Consider the following 16401-nt stretch of genomic DNA (forward strand, 5'->3'; position numbering starts at 1 on the left):
CTTTACACGGCCATCCAAGTGCATTAAATGCGCCTATACTCAACGATACAAATTTTGAAGGTTTCTTTTTAACTCTACTTAGAGACAGCTGTCGAGAAGTTGAGTTTTCAAGCCTTTCTTAAGGCTTGAGTGCAGACAATGGCAGGGCGCTCTTCCTAATTGTGTTTCCACTCGATACTCGGAACATGACTTTCGTTGCTCGATTCTTTTGATTGTAAGCTTGATTCACCTTACTCGACCAAGCCTAGACTTGGCACTACTCGAGTAGGCACTTGTGGAAGCCCTCCTTACTGAGCAGAGTTAGGGGGCTCTGTCGAATATGCAACTATGTGGTATATACGCATAAGAAGTACACCGTATACATATAGGGTACATTGTACACATTCTTAACAACTCTGAATATTGCGGACCCGAATCTGTAGGACCCGATATACTTAGGGATTTGAAGAACCTATATTAGGAAGGTTTCGATCAGGTTAACAGACTTGAGTATGACAAGTATCCAAGTGGGATCCTGCTGCCTTGACTTGGCTGACAAGATAAAGGATTCCCTATCGACTACGGTTAGACCCAGAGCAGTGCCAGGACCCCTATATAAGGCGGGGACCTAGACCTCAAGAGGGGGAACTCAACAGACCAATGCATACGCAACTCGACGCAAGCAGCAATAGGACCATAGCCATCGAAGATACTTGATGACTTCAACCTTAGAATAGTTTAGATCCGGTATGCTCCATTGTAGTAAGTCTAGTGAAAGTACTTGATGTCGCCTAAAGGGGAGTGAATATACGTTTCCTGAAATTTTAAAACTTCGCAGTGGATTAAACAGTACTCAGATACTCCAGTTCAATCTGGACACTCCGGGGTCCGGAGTCTCTGAGTTCACCTGGATTATTCGGCCTATATAGGAACTTCAAAATCAAAGAGAACTTGAGCAAATCTAGATATATCTATGAGTTACCACAAGCTCTAATAGAAGCCTAAAGTTTTTTTCTCCAGCAATCTGCGGCCACAAACTCACTAGCAAGTAGATCGGAGCAAATCACTCAAAATCAACTAGAACAATGAAAAACAAGAAAGTAAAGGAGACAAAAATTTGTTGCCAAAGTTCGGCCACTCCACAAAGAAGTGCCTACATCTCCGTTGAGGAGCTCACAAAGGGCCGGGTATCTTTCAACCCTTTTCTCACCCAAGCGACCACAAAGATTGAGTTAGGGTCTCTTACTCAAATCGATGGGTAATACAAATTTCCCAGGGCACTCCACAAGCTTGGGTGCTCTCCAGGCGACGCCAACCGTCTAGGAGCTCAAAACTCCAAGAGTAAAGAATGCAAATCGAAAGCTTGGTGATGAACTCAAGTGCTCAAGGATGGGATTTAAGCTTTCTAGCACTTAATCTCACTCTCCCAACCCCAATCCCCAAATCTAGCAAGAATCAAAGCTCTAGAGGAGTTGGGAGGGCTATTGAATGGCAATAAATGCTTTTGTCCACGAGTTGTATAGCAGCAAATGAAGAGAGGGGTGCGGGGTTTATACCCACGCTCTAAAAAACTAGCCATTACTGTGCTTTTTGAACTAACCCAGAGTATCCGGGTTCACTCGGAGACTCCGAGTAACACTTAGCCCTAGCCGAAAGCACAGCTCAGAGCCTACTCGGAAGGTCTGGGTGCTCTAGGACCCGGAGTATCCGGACCAACCCGGAGACTCTGGGATTAAAAATAAATCTGAACCGAGAGCCCCCTCCCGGAGCTCTACCCAAAGACTCTGGGAAAAACATCAGAATCTGGAGTATTCGGTCTAACTCGGAGACTCCGGGTTCAGAAAACTTTTTCTTTTTCCCAGTGTACGTGGGTGATTATGTCTCTCACTTTTGGTTCTAAAAAGGATACTTTGAGCACTGAGACGTCATCAAGACTATCATTACACATCCCTCTTGATAGAGCGGCATTTCTAAACTCAATTTCAAAAAAATAAAAGAATTAAACCCTATCGATCAACTACATGCCACTTCTCTATTTTTTAGACGTATGCCAACGTCGTTTAACTTCTCCAAAGGGACTTAAAACCTGTTCATAACTTCAGCAAACCCATTAGTCCTTTAATCGTTTGTCATCAATTAGCCAAAACCCACATAAAGGTTCTAGATACACTTTCAATCTCCCCTTTTTGGTGATTGATGGCAACACAATTAAAGCTTACATAAAATAATTGAAATGAAGGTTTTGAATTCTAAGAAATATGGTGAGCTCCCCCTAAATGTGTGCATTGATTGAAATATGGCTTAAAATCAAATGCACATATTTAAAAAGAATGTTTGCAAGAGATCTCCCTATATCCTAGCATCCATGGGGTGCAAGAGAGTGAACATGATGATACGTGATGCATATGGCAAGATATATCACAAGACATAAGAAAGAGAGAAACAAACATTACAAGTCAAACAACTCATAGCATCAAACTAACACAAAATATTGCCTTATAAATTTAAAAGTTTGACTACAAGCACACCACCACATAGATCATCACAAATTATTATATAGGTCTTACATGTCCAAAAGGAAGCGAAACGATAAAGGTTAAGATGAAACGAAAAAAGATATGCATTCTCTCCCCCTTTGGCATCAAGCACCAAAAAGAAAGAGAAGCAGAAAAGAAGCTCTACTCATCATCATCATCAGAACCGTTATCCTCTTCCAGAGAGCTTTCCTCGTTTGCTCCCAAATTCTCCTCTTCTTCCTCTGTCTCATCATCATCAACCTCTTGAGCTCAGGAGGTTCCCTCTACAACTGTTTGGGCCTCATCATACCAAGCCCAGGGATTTTCAGACACTTCCGGCTCGCTAGCTTCCTCTTCGGATACAATGGGAGAGCAAGGGGGTTGAATTCCCAAATGAGTATGAGTAGCCTTTTGCCTCTCCTCTATTTTCCTCAACCTCTCATTTGTCTTGTATTTGTGCTCTTTGATCTTTATTGCATTGTGGGTGCAAACACGGAATATAGCTTTGAGAGCCTTCATAATGAAAGTGGGAGAACCACGAGAGGAAGGCATACGCTTTGAAGTCGCCCTTTGAGCACTAGGAGCTGATGGAGGAGGTGATGGTGGAGGAGATGATGATTTTATGCTTACTAGTCCCATCCTGTAGGCTCATGCTTTACTTCCTTAAAGAAATTCTTCTTTGTGACAGTTTCAATCATACGCATGATATACGACGTATAGGCACAACACTTGCTAGGCGTGTGAGATGTAGTGTGAATTTCTTCCAAAGGAAATCCACATCACTAAAGGATTCACCCTCATTGGACATTCTAACAAGAAGGTTTCTTGATATACCTTGAACCGTTGTGGCTTCCTCGCTTTTTGGAGCCAAAGAAAGATGGAACAAGGAGTTTAGATATTTGTAAAATGGCCTCATGCCTGTAATAGTGCCATGGGTCACCTTTCCCTGATTCATATACATGAAATCCATATCTTCAGTGGAGAGTTGATTTTCATTGTGAATCTTGGTCTTGTGTGTGTCACGGACATCAAATGCAAATAAATGACCAAAACTCCGATATGTGATCTTGTATTTTTCTCCCTCAATCATCCAAAATGATTGGTTGTCCTCATGATCATACCAGAGTGTTGCATAAAATTGAGCAATAACTTTCTCACTCCATTCATACTTGAATGACATGATGTCCTTGATCCTTTTCTCCTCACAAGCTGAAATGACCTCACTGAAAGTTGGATTATCTTTTCTTGCCATGTAATCCCAATCTATCCAGTGCATTGGGGTGACTGTCTTCTTTTTCTTCAGAATCACTATTTCATAAAAGTCTGTTTGGAATTCATTCCAAAAATGATAATCAGATGCATTCTTCTTATAAACAAAAGGATCTTCATATCTTTCCTTCTTCACCTTTCCGACCCTTTTTGTATAGTCAACCACGTGCCTGCCTAGTTCACCAAATCTTGCTCCTTTGTAGGGCATATGAAGCTTCAAAGGTTGCACGGTGGTTCTTTCTTCATCTTGCCTCACATCCTCATCTTGCCTTGGAGCTCTAGGTCCGGAGGCCATAGCCTTTCCTTTTCCTCTGCCTCTCATGGCTGCCATCTTTGTTCTACCGCGAGGCACATTTGGGTTTTGAGTTGGCTCATTAATGTGAATACCTCCTGATGAGACTGACATCTTTCAAACAACCGTGCGAGTGTGACCGTGTCCATCCCACTGCCACTTCCATTGCTATTGCCACTGCTCTCAGTTTGATGTGGACAAATATCACCTTGGGCAAATGGATCAAACTTGACTTTGGTTCTCCTTTGATAAGCATGACCCTTGTCACGTCCTACCTCACAAAATTCTGAGAAGCACAAGAGAGATGTGCTTGAGAAAGAAGAAAGTTTGCACAAAGAAAGGAATTGATTAACAAAAAATTATGGCACATACTGGATAGCCCGGAGTATCCGTGCTAACCTGGATACTCCGGGTTGCCCGATTTGGGCTGGTTTTTAGGGTTTTAAAGATTTGATCAAGGCATTGCAAAACCCTAAAAACAGGTGGTTCTAGGATGGATAAGGAACACATTTACCAAAGGAATCTGACTTTAGATCAAAACATTTAGAGATTGGGTGGATCGTTCTTGATGAGTACCTTTAGGGCAAATGATGCATTGAAAGTTGATTCGGAGCAAAGGTCAGAGAATTCGGGTAAGAGTTGTTGTTGATTTGATGAAGAACTCCCAAATCCCACGTGGAATAAGGAGATCGCCGGAGAGGAACTCTTCCATGTTGAGAGGGAGTGAGAGGAGAGAAAGAATAGAAAGATGAGGTGTAACTCCCACGGGAGAAAGATATCCACTGGATGACCCAGAGTATCTGGCCGGACCTGGAGACTCTGGGTTGAAAAAAAATTTTAGCTGAGACGGTCTTCCCAGAGGGTGACCCATACCCTCTGGGTTGAGTGACAGAATCTGTTCTGTCAACTCACCAGAACCAACAGAGCTCTAAGGATATCCAGGATCCAGATACTCCAGGCTAGGCCGGACTCTCCAGGTCCTAGAACTTGACAGGGACAAGATTATGAGCTAAGATTCGACGAGGAATTTTCAGAGAATGATTGATGGACATATAAGACCTTTTTACCACTTGTGATCAGCCAACAAATGATAATACATAACCATGATCACAAGTAGCAAAGTGTGATACAAAGATCAAAGAAGCGAATCTTTTCGAAAAAGCACAAAAATGACATTTTTGCAAACTTCTAGCTACTAAAACTATAAAGCTAAAAACAATCAATTGTATGCAACATATCAAGCCACGTTTTGAGAATCTAGGATAGTTAGCTCCAACTCGCAAAACCTTTTCTCATCTAATGGCTTTGTGAGGATATCGACTAGTTGTTTTTCAGTTCTCACATAGCAAATTTCGATATCCCCTTTTGTTGAGTGGTCTCTCAAGAAATGGTGTCGGATGTCAATATTTTTGGTTCTTAAGTGTTACACAGGATTGTTGGCTATTTTGACGGCACTATTATTTTCACACAAAAGTGGGACTTAGGTCATGTTATAACTATAATCTTTCAAAGTTTTCCTCATCCAAAGTAGTTGAGCACAACAAGCGTCCGTGGCAACATACTCGGCTTCAGCGGTGGATAGGGCTACGGAATTTTATTTTTTTGAGGACCAAGACACCAAAGACCTACCCAAGAATTGGAAGTCCCCGAGGTGCTCTTCCTATCCACTTTGCAACCGGCATAATCGGAATCCAAATAACCAATAAGGTCAAAAGATGAACTTTTGGGATACCATAAACCAAGGTAAGGGGTATGAACCAAATATCTAAGAATTCTCTTAACGGCCACTAAATGACACTCTTTTGGAGCGGCTTGAAATCTTACACACATGTATACACTAAGCATAATATCGAGCCTAGATGCACAAAGGTAAAGTAATGAACCAATCATAGAATGATATACTTTTTGATCCACGACCTTACCATCTTCGCTGAGATCAAGATGTCCATATGCTTGCATGGGTGTCTTGATGGGTTTGGCATTCTCCATGTCAAACTTCTTGAGCATATCTTTAATATACTTGGTTTGACATATAAATATACCTTCCTTGAGTTGTTTAATTTGAAATCCAAGAAAGAACTTCAACTCTCCCATCATTGACATCTCGAATCTTTTAGTCATGATCCTATTAAACTCCTCACAAAAGAGTTGATTAGTAGAACCAAATATAATATCATCTACATATTTTTGGCAAATAAATAAATCATTATCAACTTTCTTAATAAAAATAGTAGTATCAACTTTGCCTATTTTAAAGTCCTTTTTGATAAGAAAATCCCTAAGACATTCATACCATGCTCTAGGTGCTTGCTTAAGCTCATAGAGTGCCTTATAGAGTTTATAAACATGTTGAGGATACTTGGGATCTTCAAAAAAAATAAAAGAATTAAAACCTATTGAGCAACTACATATCGCTTCTCTATTTTTTAGAGGTATGCCAACGTCATTTAACTTCTCCAAAGGGACTTAAAACTTGTTCATACTTCAGCAAACATATTAATCCCTTAATTGTATCAATTAGCCAAAACCCACATAGGGGGTCTAGATGCACTTTCATCTAGCTATATTGTTTATACTCGAGACAATTCATATATAACATCATCAACACAGGATGTAGGGTATTACTTTTCATCGGGGGTCTGAACCTGTCTATATCGTGTGTCTTATTTCCTGCTTGGTCTCTGATCTCAAAGATATCCTAATTTAATTATGAATATATTGTCATGAACTAATCTTCGACATGCAAGATAGTGAGACGATGTAAACACGGGAGGAAGACGCACAATTGAGGAAGGCTAAAGGAAGAAAAGGAGAGCCGTCGAGATTTGGAGGTTGAAAGCATCGTCTATGATTTCTCGTATAAAACACAAGCGCCTGAATGATAATCGCTTAGCCTCTCTTTTTTCCGAATGTATGTAAATCTAGCTCCTGGCTTAAGGGTGATGAATACCCTTAACCTTAATCCAGGGGGCAGAAACTACAGAGGTAAGCGGACAATTAACTAACTAAAGTTGGCTGCAAAACAAGCGTGCGTGCCTCGCGAAGAGTTAGATAGTGTTTGGTTGTTTGAACCGGTACATAAATTAATTGAAAGTGTATTGTCCATATAGCCACAGGTGACTCTCAAGCTCTCATGTCCATACTCGCTAGGGCTTACGCGTCATCATGGGCAGCCTAGCTCGGCATATCCGACCTGACCTAGTCTGAAAAACCTGACCTAATCCGACCTAACCAATGTGTGGGTCGAGCTCGGGCTTCCAAAATTGGCCTAAAATCCAAAAAAGCTCAGTAAAATTTGAGTCTAACCTGAAAAATATATTGTTCACCTCTGTCAAGTTAGACTCAAGCCTAGAAACCCAGACCGAGCCACGAGCCGAACCAAGCTCGGGCTTTTAGTTTTCCTGTCATGCTTTTTTAAACCCAGCCCAAAGCCTGACCCAACCCGGCAGTTGAACAAGTCTACTAGGGGTCCCTTGCCATTGCCACCCCTTGTACCCCCTCCAGCAGTCTTGCCGGTGGTGAGAGGGAGGTGGTGAGATCACTCTTTGTAGATCTATATAGTTGGTGTAGTTTTATCCAGGTGCTCTTGTGGTGGTTCGGTGATGTCCTAACGTGGTTGATGGAGATCTATGTTAGGCCTCCATGCCTATCTTGTGTAGCTTAGTTATCTTCAGGATTCTTTCTTTATTAAAAAATTCTAGAGTTCTTTATGTAGACCCACTGTTGTAATCACTGTCATTATTATAATATAATACATGAATGTTGAAATAGTAAATTAACTTACGATGTATAAACCTAACACGGTTTCTCGCCAATCAAAATAAAAGAAAAAAGATTTCTCACGAGGGTTAGATCTATCAGATGTGTCCACAACACCACCACATGACCGGTGTACTGACAAAGAATAGCATGACTATTCGTGTCAAAAAGGAGCACAAACATTGTTACTGCCTCGGTTGTTTCTGCAGCATGTGCATCTGATTGGATCTCGGATCCAACGAGTCCCACCAGGTCATCCCCCTCTGTGCAGATCGAGTTGGAAAAGGATGTGAGATCTCCTTCGATTAGTCTGTCGCTCCAATTGCAGGTGGCTCATGACGTCCCTACCGGCCCATACGAAAAGGTTCAGCTTACCTTGCTGATGAACCCTAACCCGGCCGGATCGAGATCCGTTCTGAAAGGCTGCTCATAATTGGCAAGGAAGAATATAGTGCAATAACATGACAATCTAGTATGCCAGCAACGTCGCCACGAATGGAAGGACTGAATCTTATGTTCAAAGATCGACCAAGTACTTGGCCTAAATTGATTTGCTGTCGTTAACATAAAAATTGCATTCGAGTCCTACATATCCTGGTACCCATGCTATGTATATATCTCCATAAGAATTATTCAGATCATCACGGTTATCCTTCAATGCACTCTCCTGACTAGATGCGAGGCTTATCATCATCTCTCTATTAGCGGTAGCCATTAGAGACATCACGTGATGGAGAGGTGCCTGGTTGGTCGCTGGAGAGAAAAGAGTTCAGCTGTACTTGTTGCAAGAGGTGAGTGAGAGAACACTCGAACGTGAGACAGCGAGAAAGAAAGCAAGAGGTGCCCCCGCCCCCCCCCCCCCCCCCCCCCCCCGCGACACTGATGAAATCATTCACAGATCAGGCAGGCACCACAGTTACTTCATTGGAGCTGGGATCAAATGGAGGAGGCGTCCGTCCAAACCAGGTCCCTTTCCGTTCAACCACCACACGATCTGCTGCAATCCCTTCTCCTGCTATTACAACAGCTCACCACCAGCCGTTGATTGATCACGCTTCGTCTCCTTTGTGCATACGCATCTATCTGAGCGAATTCTTTACTGATCACACAATGCCGTCACCGTCGGTTCCGGAGATCATGAGCTGTTCTTCGGGGGATCCATCGTCCCCGACGATCACCGGTGACGGTGATCTCGTCGTTCAGGTGGTCTCACGAGATGTTTCTGACGAGCTTCTTGGCAAGTTCGCGGACACCAGCGAGTTGGACTTCGACTACGACCGCAGCGGCCTCTGGTCGCCGCTGGTGCTGCGTCCCGAGGTCATGCTGCTCGCGCAGTCCCCCGGTAGCCGCAGCCGACGGCTGCGGCGCCGGAAGCGGAGGAAGGTGCGTACGTGCTACTGAATTTCACATTGTGCATTGTCGTGTGCCGTGTTCAGCGAATTGGCAGATGGCAACGGAATAGGGGGTTTAATTTGTTCATGGTACGTACTTGTTGTCTTCCCCTGCAGATGCTCTGCTGTTGCTGGTGGTGCTGGTGATGGGCATTGTAGCCTGTGTGTGATTCAGCTGAAGCAGCACGGCGCTCATAACATGGTTTGCTCTGCAAAATACAATACTAGAGGAGCCAGGAGTGTGTGTTTGTGGAGACGATGGTCTTTTTGTAGTATGCATGCAATAAAGAAAGGTCCAAATGCAGGAAGGCATGTGTAGTGTAGTGGCAGTACGTTCGCTACTTTTGCGATTGTCAATTGGTCATGATTCTTGGAGGTGCCAGGATGCACTCTGTAATTATCCTTAGTAGTATTGTTGGTGATGATATTGCCTGATGTATTTTATGTAGCTACAGATATGCACACCAGTTTGAAACAAGTTCATTGCCATTCGTTCCTACAATGCATATTCTCCATTTCACCTTCTCATAATTACTAGCTAAGCACTCGTACGCTATGATAAAAACATAAATATTATATTTAATAATATCAAATATAAATTTAAGATATAAAAATATAGATACACTATAAAAACACTGTTGAAATTTGATTCCAGATAAAATCAAAAAGAAGAAGATTATATGTTAATTTCCTTCCTAATTTTTTAATTATTTTCATTCATAAAACATGTCTTATCTCCGTAGCAAGTAAAAAGATGAAGAGACTGGAGGACGAGAATGGATAATAAAAGTGAATGAATTATTTAAATTTTTTAAAAAATTATTAGATAAGAGGAGAGTAAAGAGAAAAATTGATATGAGAACCAACTCATATTTTATATAGTGGAGATCTCTCTCGTTGCCGTAGAAAAAGAGATTGCAAAATCCAGTTTAAAAAAAAACAATGTAAGTCTGAGCTCAGAAACATATACTACTACTGCAAAAGTTTCATACTCGGATGAGCACATAAACTTCTGCAACAACTAGCGGGGCAAAAGAAAATATAAGGAGAAAAGAAAAAAATTAGGTCCCACCGAGATTTGAACTCGGGTTACTGGATTCAGAGTCCAATGTCCTAACCGCTAGACCATGGGACCTTACATGTCCAATATGAGTACTATATATTACTTGTTCTTTTGAAGCTCAGCATCGAGACAAGGTGAACCAGGTTGGCGTCTTCGAAAAACCAAAAAACCACGACAGAGCAGTGGAAACTCTGGAGTTAAGCGCAGGCGTGCGGAGAACCTGGACCCCGTCCGAGCTAGCCGCGGAGGCCGGAGCACCTACTTATTGCAGTCCGTACATCTACGGCGGCGTGCGCTTCCGAGTTGCCTGCTTCCGGCCGGAACCCGACGCCCAAGCGGGCGGCTGTCGTCGCCACCAGCCGGGTCTGCCCGCCACCTGTTCGACGAAATGCGCCTGCGAGAATGCCGCAGCCTCGTTGTTTAAGCATCATGAAGGTATGGTTTCTTTGTGCCCGCTTCCTGTTTCCTCTGCGGTATTTTTCCAGATCCATTGTCGGATCTCCAGATAACAGTAACACCACTGTCAAGCTTATCGGCTCATGCGTGTTGGCGAGGTGTCTCTAGTCGGATGGTGCTTGTTGATCATATGAATTTGCAAACACCGACTGCGTGAAAAACTAGATTAGTAGAACTAGATTAATGACTGGCTGATTAGGGTAATTAGTCTTTATTAGGAGGCCAAGTGATGTACTATGGTTTGAGCTAGTCGCAAGCCCTGTTTATACAGTTAACTGATTGCCAATAGATGACCAAAGATTAGCATATCAGAAACGATGCTTGGATGAGGTTTTCTGACCATATAGCAGTACAATGGAAAATGGACAGGGGATAGGAAATAAATAATCACGTCCTTTGAACAAATCAAACCTAAGGTCTCTCTCTCTTTCTGGGTTTAACTTTGTGAAGAGCTGAAGAATGGTTGCATGAGCATGATCACAGCTGTTTCGTAGCATAGGATTTGCTTGAACTAGTCAAATGGCGGGTGCAGATAGGGCATGCTTCCTAGCCAATCAAATTGTATGTTCTTAATAAAACAAATGTTCCATTACGTGTTTTCATTATATTAAAGCTGAGATCAAAACAAGGTACACGGGTGGTGACTTCAATACAGCTAGCAGTGTTTACTAGTCGACTGTGTAGGTTATGTGTTACCATCGGTTTGCTAGGTGCGACCATTGACTTGGTAGTAACTTCAATACAGCTAGCAGTGTTTTCTTCACTCGCTTATGGTCAAATGAATACAGCAACATCAACTTGGTAGTCTCTTCAATACCATAAATGCTGCTGAAGGATGATGCTGGTGCCTGTTAATGTGTAGTAGTCTCTTCATGTTCACGTTCATTGTATCTGCCATGATTTATGAACACATCTAGATAGTTATGCTGCCGAGAAAGAAAAAACGTGTCAAGTAAGAACTTGAAATGTACAGAGTTTTAATCTAGCGATTTTTGAAATGTTCATTTGCTTAGGAAAGAAGACAGGGGGTACTATAGTCCATAATGGCATTTCGCTAATTTCACAAACTTAGTAGCGGCATACATCAATTTGGAGCTTTCGAGTGCCATATTTCAAACCTGGCAACTTAGTAGTGGCATATATTTAAACAAACCTTAGAAAAGAGAGTCAACCCTTGATGTTAACCGACTTACACTTCTCGATCCATTGGACTGGCTCTAGAATGGGGCCAAAAGATTAGGTCACCTGTTCCAATTAACATATCATTTTAAACTGTAAAAGTCTCTGATAATCAGTGTATTGGTAGGCATTTTACCTCTCAGTCACTTTGTCTACACTGGTTTGTTGACGATGGCAACTGCCCCTTCAATTAAATGTGTTTAACAGCAACATGAGAAAGACAATTTGGAGATTTTTTTTATAAAAAAAAACCACTACTTTCGTCTGGTCAATGAAGAAAAATGGCTGGTTTCTGGTTGGTCCTTTGACTTGAAACTTAATGTAGTCCGATGGACAGCTGTGTAGAAAAGAAGAATTCAGGGCCCTTAACATTGCATTCATTTCCAGGTTGTATCATCTGCTATGCTATTAAAATGACACCAAGTGCCTTAGGCCTCATGTCTTCAATCCAATTCCCACTCGCTGTTAGACTAGCACCTAGCACGGCTGAAATACCTTTGCAGTCATCATACAGTACGAAATAGGAAGGTGAGTTGTTATGTCTTCTGATAGTTTCATCTTCTTTCCCCTCCATGCAAGCAAATTTTCTGAAACTACAATCCTTTTCATCTTTTAGGCCCTATGTTTTTGCTGTGGATTGTCAATATACGGATTTTGTGGAGAAGCTCATTCCCACCAAATTGTGGATTGTGGGGTTTCGTAGTACAACGTGGACTATGGATTGTGAGAATCAGCTTTTAAATTGCGACTGTTTGTTTTTGTTTTTGCTTTTGGGGCTAGAATCCATAATTAGAATAAAAAACAAACAAGGCCTTAGTCCTTGATGCCATAGTGTAAACAACGGTTTGAGTTTGATACATTCTGTATCCTTGTATCATTCAAAACTCTTATTGCTCTTCTTTTCCGTCCGTATTACTATCTCTTCCTCCAAACTCGCTAACCCTGTCGCGAGCAAATCCTTCACTGCCAATGCTGAGCTTAGCACCACATGGAAAAACAATCCATCCCTCCTCCACAATAGATTTTCTGACAACAATTTCTCCATCCGTCTCATCCTCCCTCGCCCTCATGGCACCAACATGTATTTAAATGTCGACTCATATCTTGACAGTGTTCCGTCATTTGCCTGTGGCTTCTTCTGTGCAGGACCTGCAGCCACCTGTGATGCCTACTTCTTTTCCATATTTATTGTCAATGCCTTCAGCATGGTTGCTGTTTTGTACTTGGAATCACCCCAGGTAGTCTGGTCCGCCAACCGTAACCGACCAGTCAGAGAGAATGCCACTGTTCAAATTACTGAACTTGGTGACCTGGTGCTCTATGACGCTGATGGCACACTGGTCTGGTTCACCAATACCGCCGACAAGTCTTTGGTCGGCATGAATCTTACTGAGTCAGGCAATCTGATGCTTTTAGACCATACAAATACTGAAGTATGGAGGTCCTTCGATCACCCAACTGACACACTTATCATTGTGCAGATGCTACAAGTGGGACAGAAACTCATTGCAAGCAGCTCAGAGACAAATTGGGCCGAAGGAAAATTATATCTCGCAGTACTCGCTGACGGTATGTATGCATTTGCCAGAGTTGACTCTCCTCCAGCATATTATCGAAGCCCACGGTGGGAATGTTATAACAAACATTTCAACATACATCGCACTCAAGAATGGCAGCCTGGAGGTTTTCACTTCATTCCGGGGGACAGAGGCACCAGATTATCACATCCAGCTGCCCATGGATTACTATGGACTGGAGTTTGTGAGGCTAGATTGGGATGGGCACTTGAGGCTGTACCAGTTAAATGACAGCTGGGTGACTTCAGATATTCTGGATATAGCAGATCCCTGTTCTTACCCTTTAGCTTGTGGGAAATATGGTATCTGTTCAGATGGACAGTGCAGCTGCCCAGATGCAGTCCTCAGGCAGTCCGGATTATTTGAACTGGTTGATGCCAGGTAGCTTAATCGTGGCTGCTTCCTAACAGATTCACTGTCTTGTGGGACAGCACAAAAGGCAAGGTTTCTTGCTGTTCCCAACACCACTCACTTCAATATTATCTACAATTGGACAACAAACGAAGAGCACTGCAAATCATCATGCTTGAATGATTGTGCTTGCAAGGCAGCATTTTTTCTTTATATGGACACTTCTTCTGGTTTCTGTTTTCTTGCATCTGACATCTTCTCAATGATAAGTGTAAAGGAGCAAAGTTATTCAAGGAATTTTAGTTCTTATGCATTTTTTAAAGTTCAGGAGCACAAACATGTGCTATCTAAGGAAAAAACAGCCATTCTCTTGGTTGTTGGTTCTTCAACTTTTGTTGCTTCAGTTGTTGTCTTGGTGCTCATAGTTCTAAGAAGAAAGAGTGCAGAACCATTAGAAGATGGAAACATTATTGATCAGTTGCCAGGGCTGCCCACAAGATTTTCTTTTCAGACTTTGAAATCGGCAACCGGATATTTCTCAAGAAAAATTGGGGCAGGAGGATCTGGTTCCGTTTTTGAATGGCATACTGGTGACAAGCAGGTTGCTGTAAAGATATTGGATGGCATAAATCAGGGGGGAAGGGAGTTCTTAACGGAGGTTCAGACGATTGGAAGCATCAACCACATACATCTGGTGAGTCTAATTGGATTTTGTGCTGAGAAATCGCATAGGCTGCTTGTCTACGAGTACATGCCTAATGGATCTTTGGATAAGTGTATTTTCGCAAAGCACCAAGCAGCCCCACTTGATTGGAAAACCAGACTGAAGATCATCACTGATGTAGCAAGGGGGTTAGCTTATATTCACAGTGACTGCCAGCAAACAATAGTTCATCTGGACATGAAGCCACAAAATATCCTTTTTGGTTGAGATGTTCGGTGCTAAGGTATCCGACTTTGGGCTATTGTGAACAAAGCACCGTCATGACTAGATTGAGAGGCACACTGGGTTACTTAGCCCCTGAGTGATTGACTTCTTTCATCACCGAAAAAGTCGATGTGTATAGCTTTGGCGTTATCATCAGGGAAATTTTGTGTGGGAGAAGGAACTTGGACTACTCGCAGCCTGAAGAAAGCCGACATCTTGTCAGCATGCTCCAAGAGAAGGCCAAAAGTGGCCAGCTGATGGATCTCCTTTCTGCCGCGCTCCACTGATATGGGATTGCATTTCGATGAAGTGTTTCGGGTGATGAATCTGGCAATGTGGTGCTTGCAAGTCGATAGCAACAGAAGGCCTTCCATGTCCACAGTGGTCAAAATCCTGGAAGATGATGTGACTCTGCAGATTGAGTCTGTTCTTTCAGGGCCGAGATGAGGTTACACTATCCTATACAATAGCAATTGCAGACTTGCAGCCCAGTGCTGTATGCACTGATATCAGAAGTTTCTTATTGTACCAAGATTTGTACATCCAAATTGCATTCTTATTATTGAACATGGAGGCATCTGAAAGACTCTGAAGTTCTCTCTTTCTTCACACGGAATTTCCAATGACCTAAATCGGCATGAGTTTGAAATTGTTTGTTTGTACCTTTGGTTCTTTGAGGTATCAACTCTCGTTTCCTCATGATAACCAACTTGATTTGGCTCCGCAATGATGCTACGTGGTACGTTTTCTTGAGGAATCGTACCAGTATGATTTTACTAAATATCTTCATGTTGTAAAAGCCACAGAATATTCTTTTCAACTACTAGTTTAAACACCACACCTGGCCCAGCACAATGGGCTTGCAGGCCGCAGCGGAGCTCCCAAGGCCGCGATTCACACCGGAGGCGGAGGAACGCGCTCGTAGTAGCTCCCAGGCTTGCAGTTCTCCTTTCTGCCGCGCCTGTACAGAGAAAGAAGATGGCCACGTTGTTCGCTTCATTCAGCTCGCGACTTTACCGTTTCCTTCACAAGTTTACCGTCTCTCCTGCTTTGGTAGCGAAAGCAAGTCACCACTGTGACTCCCAAGGCGAACCCGCTGTACTGCACCACGGAGTAACAGTCACAGGAGTCGCGCTGCCATTCGGTCCAAAAACTCCAAAGCGACGTTTCGTAGCCACCGGCGCAGGCATGAAAAGACGTTCACCCACCATGCGGGGGCAAGGCCTCACAAGGCGAATCAGACAGGCAGTAAACGCAAACTCCCCGAGACAGATCCTCCCCCCAAATCCCGAGGAGGCCAACATGCGGTGGCCCGCGCTGGCTGCTGCGTGCTGCCGCCGGGTCACGCGATCGCGCCTTTTCCTTCCTGGGCGGGCCGCCACCGCGCGCCAAAGTCCGTGCCCGCCCCGGCGTCTGTGCATGCGCTGTCTCCTTTTCCTTTCCCGGCCCCGTGCTGCGTCGCGTCGCGTCGCGTGTGCGCGCGCGCCAGCCCTGCCCGCCTGGGGAGTGTGATCTAGCTTGGGTGCCCGCGCGCGGGCGGTGCGGATCCGAGGAGGTTTCCTAGCGCTGGGTACGTTTTGGCAGGGGGAAAAGTTGCCCGCCGGGTGGGGAAACGCCAACAAAAGGGAAAGCAGGCAGGCC

General features: G+C 43.4%; 1 protein-coding gene, 1 long non-coding RNA gene and 1 other non-coding gene across 4 annotated transcripts; 2 read left to right on the forward strand and 1 right to left on the reverse strand.

Moving 5' to 3' along the window:
• The first annotated feature begins 8678 nt into the window (after positions 1-8678).
• LOC133925923 (uncharacterized) lies at positions 8679-9653 on the forward strand. Its single transcript, XM_062371663.1, has 2 exons — positions 8679-9198; positions 9324-9653. The coding sequence occupies exons 1-2, from the start codon at positions 8698-8700 to the stop codon at positions 9351-9353; spliced, it is 531 nt and encodes a 176-aa protein (XP_062227647.1). The 5' UTR covers positions 8679-8697; the 3' UTR covers positions 9354-9653.
• A 616-nt stretch (positions 9654-10269) lies between these two features.
• TRNAQ-CUG (transfer RNA glutamine (anticodon CUG)) lies at positions 10270-10341 on the reverse strand. The gene has a single exon. It is a non-coding gene; the product is annotated as a tRNA-Gln (tRNA).
• A 109-nt stretch (positions 10342-10450) lies between these two features.
• Positions 10451-15424, forward strand: LOC133926868 (uncharacterized). Of its 2 annotated transcripts, XR_009911195.1 has the most exons (3): positions 10451-10704; positions 12292-12432; positions 12521-15424. It is a non-coding gene; the product is annotated as an uncharacterized LOC133926868 (long non-coding RNA). The 2 variants fall into 2 exon arrangements; XR_009911194.1 differs by lacking the exon at positions 12292-12432 and having other exon boundaries at positions 13051-15424.
• Positions 15425-16401: the final 977 nt, after the last annotated feature.

The sequence above is a fragment of the Phragmites australis genome, chromosome 8 (assembly GCF_958298935.1).
Source record: "Phragmites australis chromosome 8, lpPhrAust1.1, whole genome shotgun sequence".
Taxonomy (NCBI): domain Eukaryota; kingdom Viridiplantae; phylum Streptophyta; class Magnoliopsida; order Poales; family Poaceae; genus Phragmites; species Phragmites australis.

Bases quoted from the DNA above. Each gene is read 5' to 3' on its own strand.
- LOC133925923 (XM_062371663.1), top strand. From the start codon at position 8,698: ATGAAATCATTCACAGATCAGGCAGGCACCACAGTTACTTCATTGGAG. The intron at 9,199-9,323 runs GTGCGTACGTGC...CTTCCCCTGCAG, and splicing joins GGCGCCGGAAGCGGAGGAAG to ATGCTCTGCTGTTGCTGGTG.